Raw genomic sequence first — 18,891 nt, 5'->3', positions numbered from 1 at the left:
CATCAGACAGTTGGGTGACACCATTTAACAGATGATATTTTTGTCTTCTCCACAGAATGTGAACGGCATAAAGTACCATGCTAAGAATGGTCACAGAACACAGATTCGTGTCCGTAAACCATTCAAATGTCGTTGTGGTAAGAGTTACAAGACAGCTCAGGGCCTGCGGCATCACACAATCAATTTCCATCCCCCGGTGTCGGCTGAGATTATCAGGAAGATGCAGCAATAACATGCTGGTCGTAACTGTGCCAAGAAATCCTCACCAGCAGTTGCTGATTTTGAAAACAGCCACCTTTTTTCAGGGGAAGCATTCAGCAACCCTTTAAAGAATTACATGCATGCTTTAAATTTTTTCTGTAATTTTGGAATGATGTATCTTTGTAGAGTTAATGATTTTGTACATTTGCACATGTAATCATCATACCCATTTTCATTACTTTGATATAAGGTGCTAAACAAAACAAAAAGCTCTAGGTTCTTCAGCACATTTTCCCCAAACCAAGATTAAAACTGAGGGCATGATGCATATTGTTTAGTTGTATTGCAGTGGTATCAGCTGGGGAGGGGGGAGGAGGGGCTAGCACTGAGGTTTTTGTTTCCCCCAAGATTATAATGTGATTGAAGTTTTCAACACATCAACTCATTGTGTTCAAAACCAAAATAATACCTTCATTATCCAACTGGTTACCATGCCTTACATAATGGAGTTAGTACTTGTGAGTAGAAAGACTTTAGGTAACGGAAATATAAATAAGAATGTTTAACATAATATGCTAAAAATATTTTCATATTTAAATAACATACATAAAGGGTGTGCTTTCTGTGTTTTATATTATTGTGCAAATCCTTTTGCCCTTTAAAAGGCTGAGAATCTTGCCATCTGACTTCTCATTTTAGAGTTATACAATAGCATTTTTGTACAAAAGTCTATTCAGTTCACGCATTAGTTTACCATTCATTGAGTGCCTGCTGGGTGCAAGGGATTCAACTTATGCCTATTGATATCTGTGGACCAAGATACTAGTTTAGTTAAATACTTTTCCTTTAAATCTGTTAGGAAACACTTTGAAATACTTAAGTGCAAATTTTTTGTGTGTAAAATTTAGTTCTATCTTCATCTTTAGGTGAAGTTTTAAAGCACTTTGTAGTTCTCTATTGCCAACAGATTAATGTTTTATGTGTTGCCAATTCTTGCAACCACTGCCCAACCAACCTGTGGGTTGCAAATAAGAAAATTCCAAGCACGTTTCAAACAGGACCATTTTATTAAGACCCCATCACCTCTTCATGCTCATTGTGTTGTTAGAATTTTTTTAAAGGCACTTTTTCCCATCACATTGTAGATGTCTGTATTCTCATTGGAAACGTCTGTTTAGCTTTATAAGACATTTTGCTGAAATATGAAATTGAGCCTTATTGACAATTAAGTGCTTACTGCAGCAGGTGGTCAAAGAGTGACTAATACATGACCCGTTAAGAGTGTAACTACGTCTGGACCATTCCTGAAGTTTTTCTTAGCAACAATACCATCATGCCTTGAGTGTTCATTTCTCCCAAGTGCTATTCCTTAAACATGAGTTTACCAATTGCCTAATTATGCAATAAAAATTGCTTTGAGATGGCTAACTGCCCACAAAACTGGTGAAAATCGAACTCGAAATGCTTATAAAAAATAACTTTCTTCCTGTGTTTCCATTTGTTGAAAGTCTTACAGATGGGAGGAAGCAGATGTCCCTCCTCAAATTTTCAGATGTTCTGAAAGGAAGACAATTCTGTTAGCCAGATGGGTAAGCTTCTATATCATTGAGTCCCTCATAATGAGGGAATTGAAAGTATTTATAGACACTGCCCTCTAAAAATTTCCTCAGATCTCTTAAGAGTAGTCTTGGTCCTGAACGTACAGTGTTACCCTTGTGTTAAAGGGTGATCCAGACATGAGAAGCAACTAGTTGGTGCATAAGAAGGCCCTACTTGGCTATTTCATATCTACCTACAATTGACCAAAATTTTTTTAGGCCAACAATTATCATCTAGCTTTGCTCCTTCTAGTGCAAGAAACTTGTAGGCTGGGTCAGTAGTTCAACTGCTAAACAGTCATTAGTCATTGTGCATGTTAGATTTCTTTCAACTATAAAACAAATTCCAGTTTCTATTTACTTATTGTGACAGTATTACTAAACAGGTAAGGATGGGAATATTTTGTTATACCGTGTATAGTGAATGTATTGTACTGTGTCTGTGAAAACTGTGCTTTAAATTATATTTTCATATGTTTTGTTCGGGACAGAGCACATTAAGTTTGAAAGCAACAGAGGTTTGTTTTAGAACTGAAGGCAACTAAATAAAATTCCTGTCAAGAAAAGCTGCTTGTAAATGAAATCACATTTAAAATAAACTGCCTCTGACCCAAAATAAACACGGCTCTTTGTTTTATTTTCATTAGCATCCATTATCAAGGCCAGCATCCAGTTTGCCACAGAAACGAACATCCATTCAGGACCTTGCTTTTAGGCTGCCCATTTTTTGGATTCAGCTGACACATGTAGATGTCATCGATGTTTTGCATGGATCACATTGTTTTTTCTATCAATAGTAAACTACTTGTAAGCCTGGGGCTAGAAGCTACTTAAAAATAGGTTAGTATGAACAATTTCATTTCACTGGTAGTAAGTAGTCTATACTATTCAAAGTATACTTTTAGGTTAGCATGGTCTACAATTATTATCTGTTCCTACTGTTGAACATATTTTACCTGACTATATTCTGCTTAGCCTATAACGTTTTAAGCCTGAAGCTTAAATCCTGTGTGGATTCCTCACAACAGCATCCCAGATCTGCCATGTCCTAACATCTGGCACCTGACTGCCTAATACTGTTTTGCCCTGGACTCAAACCTTTTAAAGGAGTTCAATGATACACAAATACAAGTCAGATGGTGTATATACAATTTACATATAGCACTTCAAAATGCCCTATACTAAGTGTTAGGTTCATATCTTAGATAACTGGTATGCTTAAGACAAGCTAAAGTATTTTAATAACTATAAAAAGAAAAATCAAAAAGTCTGTATTTTAAATTCTTAACATTTATATTCTAAAAGAGTACTATATTTAAGAAAATTTAAGACCCAGGACCAAAAAGACATTCAAGATGATCACAAATAGATTTGACTGAAATTACATACCTCTAAAAATGTGTCCACTTTAATGTCAATGCTATACACATCAAAGACATAAAAAATACATCAGTTTGATTTGGGTTTATGCATTACATGTTTAATCACTTACTGAGAACATTTTTTTTAAAGTTATACTCTTATCAGGAAAATGAGGAAAAAAAAATTTTTCTGTGATTTTTATGCCGCAACCACCACTGTTCAGTAGATCATTTAAGATAAAGCAATTAGACCAACATATCTTGTTCCATTTCCCCATCAGACAGAAATACAACTTTAGGATGGCTTTAAAATAATTACTCAGGTATTCTAAAGTTTTTCAGACATAAAATTAGCAAAATATGCTTTCTATTAATTCCTAAAGCAAACATCTGAAATATAAAAAGGATAGTTGCTATCATTGCTATCTTGCAAACATGTGATCTCATTCTACATGCAGCTCCCTTTCTAAAGAAGTTTAAAAAATTTTTTCATGGGCTAAATTATGAAGTTTCTGTATTCAAAGAATTACTTTGCAAGACATGATAAATTCTTTTTACTACATAATTTTTAATAGTCATGCTTAAACAACAAGGTCAACAGAATCTCGTAAATATTCTGCTAAATAACACTATACATTTTTTTTTTTCAGTGTGGTAACACTAAAATAATCCCTATTTCCTTCATTCATATAATTTTGCATAATGGGAAATAAATATACAAACACACAAGAATTTCCTAAGCAGGTAAGATTAACAGAGGTTAAAATTACATTTATTGATAGTGATAAGCCAAAGACTGACCCTGACCCTAGTAACACCAAACTCAAAGTAGCTCTTGGTCAAAAAGTGCGCTAGAGGGTACACGAAAGTGACACCTGTGGTCTCCTTAGTGCTCTATTTGAGGTGATTTTTTTTTCAACTGTTAAACTGTATTATTAACTCCTAATACAAAAGTAACTAGTCAAAATTTAAAACATTCTGATCAAAATGGGTCTGTACATGCCTTTCAAACACCTGCTGGTCATAGTCAGGAGGGAACTGCTCACTGCACATGGGGCACACCTTCCAGTGACTTTCAACATGTTCCTCGAATTTGCTCTGATCATAGTTGGGAGGGAACATTAATTCACAGAGTGGACATTTCTTCTGAACATCAAAGCTTGAGGAAATAAAATGAAAGAATTACATGTCTGATAGTATTTCTAACAGCAGTAATCTTCAGATATGGCAAGACTGCATTTATCTAGTTAATACCAGTATCAGCTTAACTTACCTTGAAACTCTTCAGTTACTCCAGGAACCTTTTTCTTGGTCCTAAAAGCTTGCTATTGACAACTGTGTAAACCACTTATAAAGATGCTAAATTTATTTAACAACTAGATTGACAAAAACCTTTTCTCATCAAATCGAAAAAATACAACCACATTATGTGAAATGAGGCTCAGTGACAAGAATTCTTCCATTGTTGACTAACAGAATATGCCTTTTGTAAAACTATAAAGATTAATTGAACTTGTTTCCCAACAGCGCTCACTCAGTTTAACAACTAAAGTTGTTTACAGCACTGGCTCTCAAAGGACTGTATGTATCAGCACCATCTGCACGGGTACACTAAAATACATATCGCTGGGCCCCACGGCAAGAATTTTGGGTTCAGGAGGTCTGAGTTACAGCCCTGGATCATACACACATTTTCTAACAAACTTTTAAGGACCATAATACATTGCGAACCACTGGTAATCCCAATTCTACACAGAAAAGAGAGAACTTACCTGGGATCAAAGCAAAAGCCTGTTCCATGCCCACGTAAATGCTGACTTGGAGGATCAGGAGCAGTGGGCACTTTCTCATCTTCCTAGGCAAAGAACAATTTTTGCAACTTTTGAGAAAAATGAAACGAAGCAGAAGTCCCTCAATTTAATCAAGCACCATATAAAGGAAGTAAGATTATACTTTAAAAAATTTTACTTCTGTTGTCATCAGATTTTCCTGTAAACAGAAGTTTGAAAGTAATTTGTTTTTACAGAGTATTTCACTGTGGACTAAGTCTTACCTTGAAATAAAAAGCAATATTCAGTGGAATGGAGCGTGTACTACACCTGAATGTGTGAATGAAGGAAGATCAATAGACTTCTGACCTATATGTAGGTAACTTTACCGTATTTTTATCATCCATACATGGGCCACGATCATAAAAATCTTAAGACTATATTACTTTTCCTATTATTCTCATTAAATACCTACGACAGGCAGGATCTTTGACAATATACATCCACTGTACAATACGTAGAAATTAAAGGAAAACTAGAAATATCTATGAGGTCTGCATGTGTATTTTGTTGGCAAATACATGAGAAAATTCAACTGGAAAACCGTGTTAAAAGCAAAGCAATGCACCAAACTACAGGTCTCAAAAACCCTGTTGTAAAATAATCAGATTAATTTTTTTAATATTTAACTACCTGATGAACAGATTATCAAGGTAGCCTGCTGAAAACCCTGTAAATGTGAGTTGGGATCAAAATCAAAATGCTGGTTTGGATTTCCATGCCTGCATCCCAGTGGTCACTTTACAGACTTGCACACTGCTGCTACATCAACAAGGGCGAGGATGGCATTACGCGCTGTTACTCTGACAATTATCCCCTCCTAAATGAGTCGGGGGGTGGGGTGACACAAGGCTCCCCACCCTCCCCCGCCCATGTGCATCACCTGAGAAAACACTTCTGTTGGCAAATGATTCCCTTAGGCTATACTTGAGCAAAAGAAAAACAGGATCAGTAATCTAATAGGAGATTGAGAAGCTGAGGAATATTGGACAAGTACTTCATATACTTCAAAAATTAAAAGTCTTTAACTAAAATCCAGTTTTAAAATCTAAACATACAAAGAGGGAAGATGATACACAGTTGATTCTGCTAAGCTTAATATGTATAACAGGTAAATTGTGATTCTGTGCCACATTACTCTGGCTGCCAGATTTAGGCCCTCCAGTAACAATACCTGAAATATGAATCGGCTTAACTACATATAAAATAGTAAACAAAATTTTCTCATATATATAAAATATATTAATTTTTAAAAATTTTAAATGCTATTTAAGAAAATAAAAACATAATGAAGGGTCTCTTCATAGTCTACATTTAGAAATTCTTGAGAGATAATTATAATAAAATACAACCTTCTGGTGCCAAATGTATTAATGGAGCCAAAAATCTCATAACTACCTTTTGTCTTTTAATAACAGCTATTTTTCTGGGCTCCAAAACCACTGCAGATGGTGACTGCAGCCGTGAAATTAAAAGACGCTTACTCCTTGGAAGAAAAGTTATGACCAACCTAGATGGCATATTCAAAAGCAGAGACATTACTTTGGCAACAAAGGTCCATCTAGTCAAGGCTATGGTTTTTCCAATGGTCATGTATGGATGTGAGAGCTGGACTGTGAAGAAAGCTAAGCACCGAAGAATTGATGCTTTTGAACTGTGGTGTTGGAGAAGCCTCTTGAGAGTCCCTTGGACTGGCAAGGAGATCCAACCAGTCCATTCTAAAGGAGATCAGCCCTGGGATTTCTTTGGAAGGAATGATGCTGAAGCTGAAACTCCAATACTTTGGCCACCTCATGCGAAGAGTTGACTCACTGGAAAAGACTCTGATGCTGGGAGGGATTGAGGGCAGGAGGAAAAGGGGACAACAGAGGATGAGATGGTTGGATGGCATCACTGACTTGATGGACGTTGAGTCTGAGTGAACTCCAGGAGTTGGTGTTGGACAGGGAGGCCTGGCGTGCTGCAGTTCATGGGGTCGCAAAGAGTCGGACACGACTGAGCGACTGAAATGAACTGAACAGCTTATACCAATTCATTGCCCCCATGAATCAGCTAACAAAAGAGTCTGATGCAAAGGTGCTAGATTCAGATCAACCTATCAGACCTGTTAACCCAACTGATAAAATGTGGACAAGGGGATTAAAAAAAAGCAATTTATATTTTCTAAGCCATATATAATTTGGTAAGGATAACTCTTATTCTATTTTCTACCAGAATAAAAGGGTAGAGGGACTCGAGTAGAATTCTAGATAGAATACTGAGACATTAATGAAATAAGAAACCACTTACTCAAGAGAACAGGTTAAGTATGTAATAAAATCTGAGGAGTCAGTTAATATAATATAGTCCCTGGCAGTCTTGTCACACAAAAGGACCAAGTTTTCACTCACAAATACAGTTACTCCATTTTACTCATTGAGCTTGGATATTTCCAAACCGTACTAGCTTATGTACAACAAATTAGGGAAATGAGGCTATGAAGGCAGGCTCACTGCCAGCAACAAAAAATGGCTACTGGTTAAAAAGAGAAAGGTAGGCAAGAACCAAAAACATCCAACAGGATTTCAACACTGCATCATACAGCTTTACTATATACATTAAAAGAGTATGAGGACATCATTCAATACTGACTTTTTAATTAATAAACTTCAAATTTATTAGTATTCTATTTTAGAAAGCTTTCACTTCAAATAATCAAGTTTTAGCACTGAAAGTTGTCAACTCAAAAGGATTCTGAATAACAGGTTTTAAAATATAAGTACCTAGGTATTTTCGCAAAACTGCTTAATACCACACTGAAATGTATTTATGAACAATTGCAAATAATTAAATTTTTCTTAAAATATTTTCAATAGAATTTTAATCTACAAAGGCCTAAGCCACCTACTTGTTCATATACCTTTAGATCCATCAGCATAATGCTCTTTCTAGTGCAAACTGGTTTTTAAGCAAAGGAAATATATTACAGTAAACTGAAGCCCTACTTGAAACCCAAAACTTCTCACAGGATGCTCAATTCAAAATCTAGTGTATAAAAATATTCTTGTTTTTTATCAAAGCATGCTGCTGCTGCCACTAAGTTGCTTCAGTCGTGTCCAACTCTGTGCGACCCCATAGACAGCAGCCCACCAGGCTCCCCTGTCCCTGGGATTCTCCAGGCAAGAACACTGGAGTGGGTTGCCATTTCCTTCTCCAATGCATAAAAGTGAAAAGTGAAAGTGAAGTTGCTCAGTCGTGTCCGAGTCTTAGCGACCCCATGGACTGTAGCCCACCAGGCTCCTCCATCCTTGGGATTTTCTAGGCAAGAGTACTGGAGTGGGGTGCCACTGCCTTATCAAAGCATATCACAAATTTAACTAATCTCTTAGACAAAGATACATTTAATCATACTAAATTCAAAACACAATCATGATCATAAAAATATAATTACCATATGAGACAACAATTCCATTTCTGGGTATATGTCCAAAAGAACTGAAAACGGGAACTCAAATAGATATATTGGTACACTTAGGGTCACATCCACATTATTCACCATAGCCTAATGGTGTAAACAATTAAGATGTCTACCAATGGATGCGTGGATTAACAAACTGTGGCATATGCATACAATGTATGGTGTACACTAACATTATTTAGCCTTAAAAAGGAAGGAAATTCTGACACGTTATAACATAAATGAATCTTGGAGGCATATGTTAAGTGAAATAATCCCACCACTAACAGATAAACACTATATATGATTCTCCTTATATGAGGTATCTGCTGCTGTACTGTGCTTAGCCGCTCCGTCATGTCCGACTCTTTGCGACTCCATGGACTGTAGCCCACCAGGCACCTCTGTCCATGGGGACTCTCCAGGCTACTGGAGTGGTTGCCATGCCCTCCAGGGGATCTTCCCAATGGAGGGCTCAAACACAGATCTCCCACACTGCAGGCAGATTCTTTGCCATCTGAGAAACCTCGGAAACCCAAGAATACTGGAGTGGGTAACCTATCCCTTCTCCAGGGAGTCTTCCTGACTCAGGAATCCAACCTGGATCTCCTGCATTGTAGGTGAATTCTTTACCAGCTGAGCTGCCACGGAAGCCCTAGGTACTAGAATAATCAAATTTGACAGCTGACAGGCTGAATCGGGGGGGAAGAATGGAACTGCCATTTAATAGAGAATTTCTGTTTTGTCAAGATGGAGAGAGTTCTCAAGACTGGTTGCACAATATGAATATACGGTTGACCACCGAATGATAAGGATTTGAACTGAGCAGATCCACCTATATGTGGGACTTTTTCAGTAGTAACTACTACAGTACTACATGATCTGCAGTTGGCTGGATCTTCGAATGTGGAGCCATGGATATAGGAGAAAGTGCAGATACAGGGGACCGGTAAGTTAAGACTCAGATTTTTAACTGCATAGAGGGTTGGCACCCCTAACCTCCAAGTTGTTTAAGGGTCATCTGTACTTACTACTACAGAACCATGTATTATAAAATAGTTAAGATGGCAAATTTTACATTATATATATTCAACCACAATAAAAACTGCAATCATGATCAAACCATCAATATGCACCCAGTTACACCATTTGAATCATTAGGATTCAGATAATCAGCATTTCTCAACCTTTGCCAGGCATTATTAATTGAAACAATTTAGATATCATTTTTTGTTTGTCTAGGTGCTTAGTCGTGTCCAACTCTTTGCAACAGCCGCCATACCACACCCCACCCCCCCACCATGGACTATAGCCCACAAGGCTCCTCTGTTCATGGAATTTCCCTGGCAAGAATACTAGAATGGGTTGCCATTTCCTTCTCCAGAGGACCTTCCTGACCCAAGGATCAAACCCGTATCTCCTACTGTGGCAGGCAGATGTTTTACCACTGAGCCATTAAGGAACTAGTAATAAAGATCTACCACCTAATAGAGCTTTTACTAAGTTGATAATTATAACTTTAGCTCAAGAACATCCTTTAAGAAACATGTGCTAAGGCCAAAACCAACACATAAGAACAGTATCAATAACTCTGGGTAACTATTACATAAAGTTTTAAATAAATCTTTATCCCTCATAACTCTGTATTATTAACATTGGTCAACATCCTCTTTTCATGAGATGTTACTATTCAAACTCCTCCAAACATCCATGAATTTGAGCAAACTCTGGGAGACAGTGAAGGACAGGGAAGCCTGGTGTGCTGCAGTCCACGGAGTCACAGAGTTGAACACAACTTAGCAACTGAACAACAATAACAAACATCCATTTCCTGTACTATGTCAATGAAGGAATATCAACTGAATTTATAACTATAATTTAAAGATTTTTTTAAAAGGAAAATAATTTTATAAGATCTCTATTACTTTTCAATTGTCACTTCTCAGATACATGCACCCCTATAGTCATAGAAGCACTATTTACAACAGACAAGACATGGAAACAACCTAAATGTCCACTGACAGATGAATAGCTAAAGGTGATGTATATATATATATACACACAATAGAATATATATTATAAATATATATAATATTCTGTATATATACACACTATATATGTACACACACACACACAACAGAATATGTAGGAGTTGCTCAGTCAAGTCTGACTCTCTGCGACCGCAGGTTCCTCTATCCATGGAATTTTTCAGACAAGAATACTGGAGTGGGTTGCAATTTCCAGTCATAAAGAGTGGCCGTTTGCATCTACATGGATGGACCTAGATATTATCATACTAAGTGAAGGAGTCAGAAAGAGACAAATACTAAAATATGACACAAATTAAACTCATCTATGAAACAGAACAGACTCACAGACTTAGAGAACAGACTTGTCACCACAGCAGGGAGAAGGGAGGTGGAGTGGGAGTTTGGGACTAACAGATGCAAAGTATTATATATAGAATGGATAAACAACAAAGCACTATTGTATACTACAGGGATATTCAATAACCTGTAATAAATCATAATGGAAAAGAATGCCTGCAAAAATGTCACTTTTCTCCATGTCCAAAAATTAACTCAAAATGGACCAAAGACCTAAATTAAAAGCTAGAGCTACCTTAGATAAATCAATGGTTTCTGAGATATGGCACCAAAAGTGCAAGCAAAAAAAAAGGATAGGTAAGTCTGACTTCATCAAAATGTAAAACTTTGTGCTGCAAAAGATACCACCAAAAAGAATGAAAACACAACCCACAGATGGGAGGAAAGATCTTTTAAGTCATCTATCTGGCAAGGGACAAATAATTCTATTTTTAAATGGCCAAGAGACATAGGTATTTTCCCAAAGAAAATATACAAACAGCCAACAAGCATATTAAAGATGCTCAACATTATCAGCCATCAGGGAAAAGGAAATCAGAATCACGATGATATACCATTTCACACAGCCCCTTTGAAAATCACCGATCCCTCTGAGAACTAAAAAAAAGCTCATCAGAAAAAAAATGTCTATACCAAAATTCTCTCTCTTTAGTTGGGTGATTCACAGTGAAGGATTCATGGTAGCTGCCAACAAAACTGCATACTAGATTCACAGTGAGGGATTCATGTAGAAAGCTGCCAACAAACTACACATTAATAGAATGTATGAGCCTCAGTCTTTCAGAGATAGAGGAGAAGGAAGTAAAGCTAGTACGGGTGGAAGGGAAACACATTATACAAAGACAAAAAAACAACTGGAAAGTGAGATGTGTGTTAAAGAAAGTAATTCAGCCTTGCCTGATGGACTTTGGTCTAAACATCCTAGTGTACTCAAACTTTATTAAGCATATGATCACTGGAAAGATTTTGTCTGATTCTCTGCAAATCTGGAGTGCAGGTAAAGACTCCTCATTTCTAACAATTTCCCAGGAGATGACAATGGTGTTGATCCAATAATATTTTTGAGTAGTAAGGGTTTATACCATGATTCCAAAAAGTGTGCAGAAGGCTAGGGCACCAAAGCAAATTCACAGAGGTACTATGGATTATTTTTAGTTTTCTAATTGTCAGATACCATGTAAACAACTAGTTCAAGACAGCTCACAGTTTCAACATTAGACAGTGCTATGTTCCTTTCGATGACATCTTATCCTTAAGATTTTGGCAGTTGCTAAGATATAAAGCAGGTGCCTGGTGAAAACCACTTTGAAATAGAAAATGAAAATGGCTTGTCCAATCTGATTTCAAGGTTTGAGAAGTCATCTGGTGGTCAACAGCCACATATATCCCATTTGGAACAGGTTATTTAAGAAAAATATGACCTTCATGTGTATTTTTTTTTTCAAATGGTTAATTACTACACATTTGTTAGGAAATCATTAGTAGTTCTTTTGGCCTATGAAGTTCTATGAAAAAAAATTTACTGAGATGCTAAAGGTGCCATGAACTAAGGAAGTTTGGGAACCTCTGATTTAGATAGATTGATAGGTGGTAAAACCACAGCTTCCATAGTCCAACTAATGAGGCTGTAGTACACTTACCAGCTGTATGAGCTGAAGCAAGCCAGTTAATATCTCTGTTTCCTCCATTTTAAAATAGAAATAGTAACAGTTCCTGCCTCATAGGACAGCTATGGAGAGTGAATATATTAAAACAATGGCTGTCAAAACTACAGAAACATCTGTAGCTATCACCATCATCATAATTAGTGTTACAGTTACTGCTATTACAACTATTAGGTAAAGGGGAGTGAGTCATAAAAGGCTTTTTGATCTGATAGAAACACAGTTTTTGGTGCAGAAGGGAGGGAATTATGGCAGTATGGGGGATATGGTGCAATATGACTAGAGGGGCCTGTAACTGCTTCAGCCCCAACTCAAAGGTACTAGGTCCCATGGCTGTTAAATACTTCCAAGGGCAAAGAACCAGAGAAAAGGAACAGGTCAACTCAAATCTGCTTTCTTTACTCTAACTAAAATGACTAAACTATTTCATTTGCAAGTGATTTTTGTTGTTGTAAAGATAAGAATTTAAAAAAAAAAGGTCTGAATATAATGAAAATTAGTTTGTCTAATGTGAAAAATTTTCTGATAGCAAAATACAATTACCAAAATGTGCCTATTAAGAGCCCTTCCATCTCATTATCAAATTTAAGCATGTCAGCAAACGAGCACAAGATTCTAACACTGTTTCTCATGGGTTTGCAGGAGGGCAAAGCACACAGATCAGAAAGAACATTCTGCTAATTAAACTGAAGCAGATGACTACAGTAGAGAAGGGCTTGTCACATGTAACATCTATGCCAAGAATGATCAGATTAAATATGCAAAATGTGAAGTGAAGGTGTGAAAAAGCAGGAAGATAATACTCTAGACTTCAAATAGGCTACAAAAGTTCTGACAGTTTTCCTAATTATTCCCAGTAATGGACACAGGAGGCCAAAAGGCAGGAGAGAGAAATACATTTTTCTCCATTATGGGTGTTGAGCTCTAGGGCTAAAATCATGCCTGTCTGAACACTGATCAGTTTCTGCAAAGGTTAATAGCAATTAAATGCAGCAAACTAGATTAAATGAGAAACAGGTCATGATACCACTGTACTTGCAAAGAGCACGATAAAGCATTTCTTTTAAATTCTTAATGCACAGAAAATCCAACAAGAGCTGCTATAAGAAAAAGGTCTTTCTATTAAATGGTAAAGAAATCTCCTAAATGAAAAAAAGACTATCATGCTACATAAACTGATTCAATTACCATCAGTCCATCAGTATTGTGCTGCCGAGATTAAATACAAACGATGTCTACAAGAGTATTTCTCTAAAAAACTATGATACACACACTTCTTCCTCTTTCTAAGCAAAAGATAACAAAGAGTTCACCTTATAATTTAAAATGGGATATATTAGTTAAGTGCAAAACTGAAAAGATGCACTCCAGAGGATAATATTGTCATTAACACTTTCCTTCTTCCAATCTAGAACATCTATAATCAAAAGAATACAGTAAATTACTCTGATAATTAAGATTAAACCATCTATGACTACAGTTAATACTGTATTATATATTTGAAAGTTGCTAAGACAGACCTTAAATCTTCTCATCACAAAGAAAAAATTATAACTGTAGATGATGGACGTGAACTAGACTTATGTTATTTTGTAGTATATACAAATACCATTATGTTGCACACCTGAAATTGGTATGTTACAGGTCAACTGTGGCTCAACTTTTAAAAAAATTTTAAGATGAAATTACATTGGGGGCTTCCCTGTGGTACAGAACCCACCAGCCAATGAAAGAGACACAGGTTCGATCCTTGATCCAGGAAGATCCCACATGCTGCAGAACAAACTACGCCCGTGCATCACAACTATTGAGCCTGTACTCTAGATCCCAGAAAGCATGAGTACTGAGCCCAAGTGCTGCAACTACCGAAGCCCAAGTGCCCTAGAGCCCGTGCTCTACAACAACAGAAGCCACCACAATGAGAAGCCTGGGCACCGCAACAAGAGAGTAGCACCCACGTGCCACTTTTTGAGAAAAGCCTTCACATCAATGAAGACCCAGCACAAAAATAAAATTATAAAAAATGATGCTTGGGAGAATGAAGATTTATAATGAACATCATTTTTAGGAAAAGATTAAACTATCTTATAACTACAATATTCTGAGATCATTCTCCAAATAAATCCTAAAGTATCCTTCTGAAACTTATTCAAAAAGATGAAGCAAGCAATCATGTGTACACACAAGCAATCATATTCTCTCTTCCCACACACACCTAACTCTCTACACCAGACGAAAATAAAAGGGACAAGCTCAGATAATGGAAATTCAATTTACTTTACTATCCTCAGGGTCTTCTAAACCATCAGGGCGGCTTAGGTTTCGAGCGGGCTGGCTGCAGACAACATTATCCTCCAGTCCCCAAGAGGGTACTCTCACAGGTGGCCTTTGGATTTCATCTGGGTAAAAAGCACCATCTGCTCCATCTGAAATAAAAATTTTTGAAAAGTAGGTTAAAACCTGGTCCTAGAATTAGAATCCCTGTCTACTGCAAGGATGAACAGAATATAAAGAACCATTTTAGTGTATCCAAAAAATGTTTTTCTTTTTAACCCAAATGACCTTTAAACTATGTGTAATAAGCAAATAGACTCCTCATTCACGGTGTATTGCTTCTAGATGAAGCCAGTTAAACATTAAAGCTGCTTGTTATAAAACAGGATTTCTATTAGAGTTGATTATACCAACAGAACAGTTCTCTAATCCCACAAAGATACAAACCAAGAAAAACCTCCATATTTGGCTTATGTCAACAAAAAAGTTTTAATAACCTCTTGTTTCTGGTGTTGCATAAGGATTACCATACTGAAGAACTGGTTGTGTATTTGATACTGCAGGAACATGACCACTTTTCTCTGAGCTTGTTTTGAGACACTGTGAGATCTGATGAGGACTCTGGGAATTCTGACCTTCCAATTTCCTTTCTGCTTGATTTTCTACACTCCTTTTATGTTCCTAAAATTAACAAAAAAAGGAGAAAAAGCAAAGCAACTGAGTATTTTATAACAAGAAAAGCTTAAACATTTAGCCAAAATATTACAATAATTTCCCAATTATATTTAAAGGATACAGTTGGAAATGCCAGTTTTCAACTTCTCATACATGTCCCTTCCACATTTAACAAAACCAGAAAGCAAGACAAAGCCCAATATATATTTTCAAATTGTGCCAATTAAAGTACCCTTTTCATTGAGCTGAGGGGAAATTATGAATCTCTTATAATTTAGCTATTAGTAAAAATCATAAAGCAAAAAACAACCCAGACTACTTCCCTAGTAAATTCTATCAAACATTTTTAAAAATATATTAATCCTGTATAAACTCTTACCAAAACACTTTCTCAGCTTACTTTTTAAGGCCAGTATTATCCTGATATCCAAACCATTGACATCACAGGAAAACTGAAGACTGCAACTGCAGACCCTCACGAATACTAATATAAAAATCCTCAACTTAAGAAATCAAATTCAATATTAAAAAATAATATTATCATGACCAAGTGGATTTTATCACAAGAAAGCAAAATAAGTTTAACGTACAAAAATCGATGCAATTCACCATGTTCACAGACTAAAGGAAAAACTGATCATTTCAATAAATTTACAAAGAAACATTTTACAAAATCCAACATGCATTTATGGTTTTAAAAAAATAAAGTGAAGTTAACAAAAACCAACAGTGAATCTTAATAGTAAAAAACTAAGTGATTCTAAGATCAAATATTAAGGCAAGAAGGTCTATAACCATTTCTATGCAACATTATACTGGAGGTACTAAACAGTGTTAAGATTAAGGTGGACAGATTGGAAAGGAAGAAAACCATCTTTATTCACGGATGACATGATCATAGAAGTGGGAAAATCCTAAGGAGTCTACTAGAACTAGGAGAATGAGTTAATTTAGCAAGGCTGCAGTATATAAGGTCAAAAAAAAAAAAAAAATACCAACCAACTATATTAACCAACTACATTGTCAGCAACACTGAAAAATGAAATTTTTAAAATTATTTTTATTTTAAAAAGCATTAACAGATAAAATACTTAGGAATAAATTTAGCAAAAGATGTACAAGGTCTATAAACTAAAGACCACAAACATTACTGACAGTTACAGAAGAGAGGCTCAACAAATGGAGAAACGTATCACATTCAAGGGCTGGAAAACCTACTTTTATACTATTAATTTCCCCTCAGACTGATTCACTGATTCAAAATTCCAGCAGGTTTTTGTATAAATCGACAAACTTGATTCTAAAATGTACATGGAAACACAGAAGTGCTGAACAGCTCATTTTTAAAAAAGCAGAACCTCAAGACTTACACAATCTGATTGCAAAACTTATTATAAAAGCTATAGTAATCAACTGAGTAGTTTGGGCATAAGTATAAATACATAGGTCAGGCACAGGCAAACCTTTTCCATAAAGAGCCTAACGGTAGATATCTTCAGCTTTGTAAAACACAGTCTGTCAAAGCTACACAAATCTATCTCTGCTTGTTGTCACAATTACCTAGAAATGAATGGACATGGCAATGTGCTTTAATAAAACTTCATTTACAAAAACAGACCACAAGCCAAATTCAGATGTAGACTTTATATGTTGACCCTAATATAAATAGAAGAGATTCCAAAAATATATCCATACTCATTGCCAATTAATTTTCAAAGATGAAGATATAATTCAGTGGAGGAAAACACATTCTTTTAGACATGTGATGTTAAAAAAAAAACTGGCCATCTGCATATAAATAAAAATTTTTTGACTGTCATTCTATACCCAGAACTTAATTTTAAATAAATCATAAATCTAAATATAAGTGCTGAAAATATAAATATACTAGATGAAAAAATAGGAGAAAAATCTTTGTAACTCTGGGTTAGGCGAAAATTCCATATAGGACAAATATAGCCTGAACCATTAAGAAAAATATTGCTGAACTGTACTACTTCATAATTAGCAGCTTCTGCTCTTCAAAAGCTAGTTTCTTTTAAAAATGAAAAGATGAGCCACAAATTGGGATAAAGTATTTCCAAAATATCTAACAAAAGAAATTGGATTTGGAATATATTTTTTAAAACTCCAAACCAAAAAAGATAACCCAATTTTAAAAATTAGGTAAAAAATATGAACAGACATTTCACAAAAGAATATATATGAATGGCCTGCAGGCACAAGAAAAGATACTGAGCATTACCAGTTAGTCATCAAGGACTATTCAAGGAAAAAAAAAAAAAAAAAAAGAAAACTTATCTTAAAAGATATATACACCCCAATATTTATAGCAGCACTATTTAAAATAGCCAAGATATGCATGAAAATAACCTAAGGCTCATCAACAGATGACTGGATTAAGATGCTGTGTATGTGTATATGCATGCACTTGATGAAATAAGTCAAAGATAAATACTACATGGTATCACTTATATACATATGAATCTAAAAAATACACACAACTGTACATACAAAAGAGAAACAAACTCACAGATATAGAAAACTTGTGGTTACCAAAGGAAAAGGACAAATTAGGGGTACGAGATTACAGATGCAAGTTACTATATATAAAATAAACAACAAGGATTTACTGTGGGGCACAGGGGCATCCATTATCTTGTAATAACCTATAATGGAATATAATCTGCAAAAATACTGAATCATTATGCTGTACACCAAAAACTAACATAATAATGTAAATCAACTATACTTCAATTAAAAAAAAAACTTTAAGGTTAACATTAAGAAACAATAATAATTTTAAAAAAACCCTAGTCCAGAGAAATTAAACTATAGTTGTAACAAAGCAACCCTACATAGCCAACAGAATGACTATAATTAAAAACTGACAATACCAAGGGCTAGTAACTGGAATGCTCATACACTGCAGTGGCAAAGGAAAGTGGTACAGCCTCTTTGGAAAACAATCTGTTTCTTAAAAACATACACATACCACACAAGCTAGCAATTCGCTTCCTAAGTATATACTCAAAAAAGGAAAAACGAAAGCCATGTCCACAGAAAAACTTGTAAGAGAATGTTCATAGCAGTCTTAATCATAACCAAAACATGAGAAATAATTTGAACGTCCATCAGCTGGTAAAAGGATTAATGTCCATAATCAATGAGTGAATAAATTCTGTATGACCATATTTTTATGAAATGCTAGAAAAAGTAAAACTGTAGAGTAAAAGAAAGCAGATCAGTGGTTGTCTGGGATGGGGGGTAGTTGGAGGAACTGAGTACATATGAGCACATATATGTGCAGCAATAAAACATTCTATAGTTTGAATGTAATGATAGTTACAGAACTATATATTTGCCAAAACTCATTGCACTGCACTTAAAATGGGTGAATTTTATCATATGTCAATTGCACCTCAATAGAGCGGTTTAACAAAATAAAATCAACCAAAAATATTAA

The 18,891-nt window shown here is 35.6% G+C and overlaps 2 protein-coding genes across 4 annotated transcripts in view; one reads left to right on the top strand and one right to left on the bottom strand.

Moving 5' to 3' along the window:
- Positions 1-2,415, top strand: part of JAZF1 (JAZF zinc finger 1) — a 331,833-nt gene extending 329,418 nt beyond the window's left edge. Inside the window, exon 5 of the mRNA XM_018047096.1 lies at positions 56-2,415. Coding sequence (XP_017902585.1) covers positions 56-232 — 177 coding nt within the window. The 3' untranslated portion in view covers positions 233-2,415. The remainder of the gene's footprint in view (positions 1-55) is intronic.
- TAX1BP1 (Tax1 binding protein 1) overlaps positions 3,074-18,891 on the bottom strand; it is an 89,613-nt gene continuing 73,795 nt past the window's right edge. For all 3 annotated transcript variants that reach the window (XM_018047094.1, XM_005679266.3, XM_005679268.3), the window contains 4 exons: positions 15,248-15,431; positions 14,754-14,902; positions 4,933-5,015; positions 3,074-4,319 (listed from right to left, as the gene is read on the bottom strand). In XM_018047094.1, coding sequence (XP_017902583.1) covers positions 4,118-4,319; positions 4,933-5,015; positions 14,754-14,902; positions 15,248-15,431 — 618 coding nt within the window. In that variant the 3' untranslated portion in view covers positions 3,074-4,117. The remainder of the gene's footprint in view (positions 4,320-4,932; positions 5,016-14,753; positions 14,903-15,247; positions 15,432-18,891) is intronic.

This window comes from Capra hircus, chromosome 4 (genome assembly GCF_001704415.2).
Source record: "Capra hircus breed San Clemente chromosome 4, ASM170441v1, whole genome shotgun sequence".
NCBI classification, from domain to species: domain Eukaryota; kingdom Metazoa; phylum Chordata; class Mammalia; order Artiodactyla; family Bovidae; genus Capra; species Capra hircus.
Note: the sequence above shows the minus strand (reverse complement) of the source record. Positions and strands in the feature narration are given on the sequence as shown.